Here is a 6,685-nt window from a genome sequence, read left to right as displayed (position 1 = left end):
TGCAGAACACAAAAGATTTCAAAACGATTTGAAGAACGTTGGGAACAAAACATTTCAGCCCAATGAATAAACAGACATTTCTTAAAATATCTAAAGTTTGGAACGACACGTATGAGTCCAGAACGATCGTTTTTAGGTGGACGGTCCCTTGCATTAACAGTTCCTCACACACAACCTGACAAGGCAATGAAAAACACGAGCTTTTCATCTTTTATTTTGTGTTTTGTATAAAATGTACATTCATTTCATGATGGACAACTTTACAAAATAGAAAACGCACCACACAAGTGAAACACGTAGGCCTACGCAATACTGCTTTGGCATGTACATTTGTACAGTAAAGTGCAACATGTGGCTTATAAATAAATCATAGGAATGTACATTCGTGATGCGTGTCGTCGCTCGTTCACAGCGTGTCGAGACGTCCTGGTCTCAGTAAAGTGCAATTGAACAACAGACGTCCGTCTGCACACGAAAGAGTGTTTAACCCCGTAAATCCTGTTTCATATTTGACACGTGAATTTCGAAGGCCTCTGAATGATGCAAACGCTCCTGACTGATAGTTATCAAGTAAACGTCCTCTTCAGCTCAGCGCATTCATTTAACCAAGTAAACGCAAGAATAACTTTGACATTGTTATTGATATTTCACCTGCACCGAATTCGATTATCAGGCGAAAAATCATGAGCTTTGATCATCAGGCTTTGTTCATCTCTCGATTATCATAGTATTGCATTGCATCATATGTTTTGATCAAAAATTGGGAGATAGTTATATACACTCTATGCAAGTACAAGCCTGACGCTCGACAAAAGCTAGACCTCGCTGGGCGACCTGGAGCGGTACGAGCCGTTGCTGTGAAAGCACCCGCAGAAGAGCATGTAGAGCGAGCGCTGGATCTCCGGGTTGCGGTAGGCGTAGATGATGGGGTTGATCATGGAGTTGTACGTCGCGGGGAGCAGCGTCGCGTACGTGTACACGGGCGGATACTCGCGCTCCCCGACGAGACAGTAGATGGCGAAGGGGAGCCAGCTGAAGCCGAACGTGCCCAGGATGATGGCGAGCGTGGAGACGCCCTTCTTGGTGGCCACGTAATGCGAAGTGGTGAAGAAGTGCTGCTGGAGCGCGATCTGGTGCGCGTGACGACACACGATCTTGCAGATCTTGAAGTACAGGCTGAGCATGAGGACGAAGATGACGAAGAACGAGGCGGCGAGCAGAGTGAGGTTGGTGCGTTTGAGCGGGCGCACGATACTGCAGGTGGACTCGTCCTCTAAACAGTTCCAGCCCAGAACCGGCATCAGTCCCAGTCCGAGAGACGCCCCCCACGTCCCCAGCAGCATCAGGTGCACGTAATGAAGCGTCTTCTCGGAGAAGTACGTCAGGGCGTTGTAGAGCGACAGGTAGCGGTCGACGGTGATGGCCAACAGGCTGCTGATGGACGCCGTGAAGGACGCCACCAGGAAGCCCACCGTGATGAGGCTTATGGTCTCGGACGACACCAGATACTGGAACGCGAAGTTCAGGATTAATCCCATCCCGGCCAGCAGGTCGGCGGTGGCGAGGCTGCCGATCAGCACGAACATCGGGTTGCGTAAGGTGGGCGAGTAGAAGATGATGGCCACCACGATGGCGTTCTCGCACGCGATCACCGTCCCCGACAGGCACAGCATGATGTCCCACGGGTTCACGTGGAAATCCAGCGCCGCCGACGAGAGCGCCAGGCTCCGGTTCCCGTCCAGCGCTTCGGCTTCCAGCCACGAGGAGGACGCGCTCGCGTTGAGCGCTCCGCTCTCGTTCATCTCTCCGCCTGGAAAAAAAAAACAATCTCAGAATAAGCATTTTATCCTCATGCACGAGGCAAACATTTGTATTTTATTCAAGCATAAGTTCATGTTATTCAAGAAATGCATCACGCAAATCTATATCATTTGCACGGAAATCAATTAGAGCCGAATCTGAGAAAGAGGCGAGCATTTTCCTCATGCATTTTAAAGCATTTTATAGTTTGGGAAATGCTTCAAGTAAATCTATAAATGGCTTTGCTGTAGAATTTGCATGACAATCAATTAGGGGTGTAACGATACCCTCATGCCACGATCCGATACATATCGTATCGCGATACTCCAAGACATATGGTAAAACGTTAACAAAAAAATGTACTGTTGATTAAAATGCCAAATTTGATTTTACTTTGACTTGGTGCTTGTAACCCGAGGAAAATAACAATTTTCATGATTTTGAAGCTGAAAATACAGATTTATTTTAGATGTATATGCTTGCACTAGATATATTTAAAATAATTTAGGACACTTTTAACCGGGAACATCAGATATTTGGCATTATCAGGACCCACAAATATTCCCCCATTGCATTATTATACATTATAATCAACATACTATACTATATATAGTAGTTTAATGTAGAATTGACACTAAAACTCTGAAAACTTGATTTTTTTTTCTCACACAGTCATTTTTATTTTGGGGGGACTATCCACGATACGTATTGTTGCAGTTTTGTATTGCGATGTATTGTGGCACGATATATTGTTACACCCCTACAATCAATTGGAGCTGAATCTACGAAAGAGCATTTTCCTCATGCACAAGGCAAAAGCATAAATTCATGAATTAATTTTATTCAAGAGATGCATTAAGTCTATAAATGACATGAGAAACATCACTATACAGTAGCATGTGCATTCAAATCAATTAGAGCTGAATCTCAAAATCAAGGCAAAATTTATTATTTTATTCAATCATTAATTCATGGATTCATTTCATTCAAGAAATGCATTAAGCAAATCAATACAATCTATATCATTTGCATGGAAATCAATTAGAGCCGAATCCTCATGCACAAGGAAGCATTTTAAATATCGTAAGCTCTTATAGTTTGGGAAAACTCTAATAGTTAATTTGCATGAGAATCAATTGGAGCTGAATCTACGAAAGAGCATTTTCCTCATGCAAAAAGGAGACATATATTATTTCATTCAAGCATACACACTGTCAGCTCGTCTAGTTTGGGAAATGCATGACGTAGACTTCAGTAATGTCTGAAACTGGCGCTGTCCGTGGTGCTGAAGCACAATCACCAGCAGTTTATTACATCTTTTAAACATTGTAAGCTCTTAGTTAAGGAAAATGCATCCAATAAATGACATTTAGAGATTCTAAATAAGATGTAAAACCCACACAATAGTGACTAATGCAATGCATTCTTACGTGTCAAATACATTTCGCGTTCAGTTAAAGTGGGCAAACATAAAGACACTGCATTTAACATTATTCACAACAACATTAAGAAGTTTTAAAGTTCCATTTGCATGAAGAAATCTCAGTGAAACCCGAAAATCAGTCGCAGCTGCTCGAGGAGGAGCGTTTTCCTCGTGCACAAGGGGAAATAAAGAGTTTTATTTGAGCGGAAACACGATAATCTCTTACTTTAGTTAGTCTTGTCAATCGTACTGAAAATCGCCCCAAATAGTGAATAATAAAAAAAAAAAATAATAATAATAATAAAAAAAAAACACTTTTACCCACGGAAAGAAAATCTAAAAAGCGTCAGACGCAATTAAGTTGTCAGGGTCTGAACTAAAGCACGCACAACTCCTGCATGTCTTTGGGTCACTATTTCGTACTATTTCGAGATTTCAGGGAAATCTCATCATTTAGAAAATCAGAAATGTTTGCAAGGAGAAATCAGCAAACACAGGCTTGAAAAGTGGCGCTTCAGTCTCGGAAAAACGGACCACATCATTAGTTTTGTTTGCGCACAAACACTTCGAGAGTTTATAATCGGCAAAATCAAGCATACCTTTTCCTTCACATGAGGCAAAACAGAGACTGAAAGGCTTTCTTCGACACTCCGCTCGCGTGCTCTTCCTCAGGTCAATCCTTCACTCCTGTCGGGATTCCCAGACATCAGTCCTGGATCCATGCGGGAACGGAGAGGGACTGACTGGTGCCTCGGGATCCAGGCGCGCGCTAATAAACCCCGGTGACGTCAGCGCGCGCCGCCGCCTCTCGTCTGCGCGAGACCGAGGACCATCAGCGATCTACTACAGGTGAATGAATGATCGCGGGGTCTGATGTGCATGTCATGTTTGATCCAATGCAACACACTGTTCTGAGCGCACGTGACAAAACACTGTGTTTTACACAAAACCTGTTTGCGTTTCACATTATTCACAACAATGCTTGAATGCTTAATAGATCTTACAGTATGTGCTGTCAGCAACGAACATGGTTGCATTGAACAATGTGAAGACAAAGCTTAACTGACACTGTATACACTGTATGTATATATAAACAATATTTTATATATGATGAGTTCAGATGCAAAAGCCTCTAAATGCCATTTGAAATTTTCTTCTTTAATGATGATTTTTATCAAACTTGTATATTTAAGTTCAGTAATTTCACTTAAATAACAATTAAAAGGTAATCATCAGTGCCATTTAAGTGAAATTACTGAACTTAAATATACAAGTTTAATAAAAATCATCATTAAAGAAGAAAATTTCAAATGGCATTTAGAGGCTTTTGCATCTGAACTCTTCATATATAGTGGGTTGTGAACTATATACTGGAGGTATATTTTAAGGGGCTAATTGAGAAAATTGCTATATTTTTTATTAGTTTAAAAATAAAATAAAAATATCGGATTAATATCGGTAAAGCCAAAACTGTGGCATCGGTATCGGAAGTGAAAAAGTGGTATCGGGACATCCCTAATTTATATTTAATATTTATATATAAACAATATGAATGTTAGCCAGGGGAGAAGTGTCCCCCGACTGAGCCTGGGTTCTCCCAAGGTTTTTTCTCCATCCAATCTGATGGAGTTTTGGTTCCTTGCCACTGTCGAATTAAATATTAAATATTTAATATTCAACAATATTATTGATCTGTGTTGTACTACTTTCATGTTATCACTGTGAAGCTGCTTTGATCTGTATTGTGAAAAGCGCTATAAATAAATGTGAATTGACTGTGTTCGACATATAACGTTAGGCATTGAGCCAGGTTTAGGCTTTAGTTTAATTAGGACATTTAAGTGGCTTTTATAGATAAAAAAAACATTACTGGTATGAATTGCACATTAATGATGAAATGAGTCAGATAAAACCCATCTGATTGTGGGCTTATGCATCACCACACACTGTTAGACCTTACCAGGTTTTTTTTACAGTAAAATACTGGCAACGCTGTTGCCAGTAAATTACTGTAAAAATGCACTGAAACTAATAAGTTGTATTTTTTAGGTAACTTGAGTTTTAGTGCATTTTTACAGTAAATAACTGGCAACAGTGTTGTACGAATGCACTAAAACTAATAAGTTGTATTTTTTAGTTAACTTGAGTTTAAGTGCATTTTTACAGTAAATTACTGGCAACAGTGTTGCCAGTATTTTACTGTAAAAAACCTGGTAAGGTCTAACAGTGCAGTTATAGATGAAGGGAATCGTTCATTATTACTGTACGTTTACGTGTGGAATATGTTTGTCCCATAATCTGATACACTCACTGTTCTAGACAGATTTAAACGCACAGATATTACACACACACACACACACGTTCAATGATTGTGTGAGAAACATTGACACCCAGAAAAGCCTGAAGAAACGGTGTGTAATCGAGCTCTAGGGGTGAATGTTCTGTTCAACATCTGAATGATCACAGCACCTTTATAAGAGAGAGAGAGAGAGAGAGAGATTATACACATGATGCTCGTAACTAAAGCTTCTGGATGTGGTTTAATCAAAAAGAGATCTTAAAGTTTCTAAGGTTGAAGATAAAGCTAGAGTTTCACACACTGAAGAACATTATTCATATAATAATAACAGTAATGAGCAACTGACTGTACATGATCTGATTACTGTAATCTCAATCACCCGTTTCTGTATTCTGACAGCAGTCTCGACATAAATACTTACATGAACACACACACACACACACACACACACTCGCACTCACACTCTCTCACACACACTAACCCACAACCAACATCTCTCTCTCTCTCTCTCTCTCTCTCTCTCTCTCTCTCTCTCTCTCTATCTCTCTCTCTCTCTCTCTCTCTCTCTCTCTCTCAAAGTGAGTCCTGCACCTTTTCCAATTTTTTGATTGGTCAAGCAAAGTTAACTATTTGGAAAGCATATAAACAAATCTGTGCTATTCTGTTTTTTTTTTTTTTTCTGGGAGGGGGGTTGCATTAAAGGGAGAAAAGAAAAAAGGAACTAAAATGTCTTTGTTAACACTGATGTTCATTGATGCTTTTGACTGATGTTCATGTTCAATAAAAAGCAAAAAAAAAAAGAAAAAAGAAAAAAAAAAGAAAATGAGGATAAAAGGATCAATACGGTAGAATTGTTCAAAGCTTTGCTAGAATCCAGAGTTAAAATAGAGTATGAATTTTATAAAATGAATAATGATATGCATATTTTTTAAAAGAAAGTGGTGTATAAATGCTAATTTTATTTTTGTGAATGATGATGATAAATTAGTGTTTCAGTGGTATTGCTGAAATTTGAAGGAATTAATATTGTTATTTATTACTCATTGTTATTAATTATGAAAATGTGATTATTGTATAACATGAATAGAGAATAAAAAGAGTTAAACATCATCTTTCTCTCTCTCACACACACACACACTCATCCACAACCACCATCTCTCTCT

At 39.4% G+C, this 6,685-nt stretch overlaps 1 protein-coding gene across 1 annotated transcript; it reads right to left on the bottom strand.

Annotated features, from left to right (window-relative positions):
- Window positions 1-441: 441 nt before the first annotated feature.
- On the bottom strand, window positions 442-3,960 carry gpr6 (G protein-coupled receptor 6). The gene is made up of 2 exons (XM_039690087.2): window positions 3,823-3,960; window positions 442-1,810 (listed from the first exon to the last, which is right to left on the bottom strand). Exon 2 carries the CDS (start codon window positions 1,800-1,802, stop codon window positions 816-818), a length of 987 nt encoding a protein of 328 aa, XP_039546021.2. The 5' UTR covers window positions 1,803-1,810; window positions 3,823-3,960; the 3' UTR covers window positions 442-815.
- Between the last annotated feature and the right edge of the window lie 2,725 nt (window positions 3,961-6,685).

Source organism: Pimephales promelas, chromosome 13 (assembly GCF_988280905.1).
Source record: "Pimephales promelas chromosome 13, fPimPro1.hap1.1, whole genome shotgun sequence".
NCBI lineage: Eukaryota > Metazoa > Chordata > Actinopteri > Cypriniformes > Leuciscidae > Pimephales > Pimephales promelas.
The sequence above is the reverse complement of the archived record's forward strand: the minus strand, read 5'-3'. Positions and strand labels throughout refer to the sequence as shown.

What these genes read in the sequence shown, in the direction of transcription:
- gpr6 (XM_039690087.2), bottom strand. Translation starts at nt 1,802, where the DNA reads ATGAACGAGAGCGGAGCGCTCAACGCGAGCGCGTCCTCCTCGTGGCTG.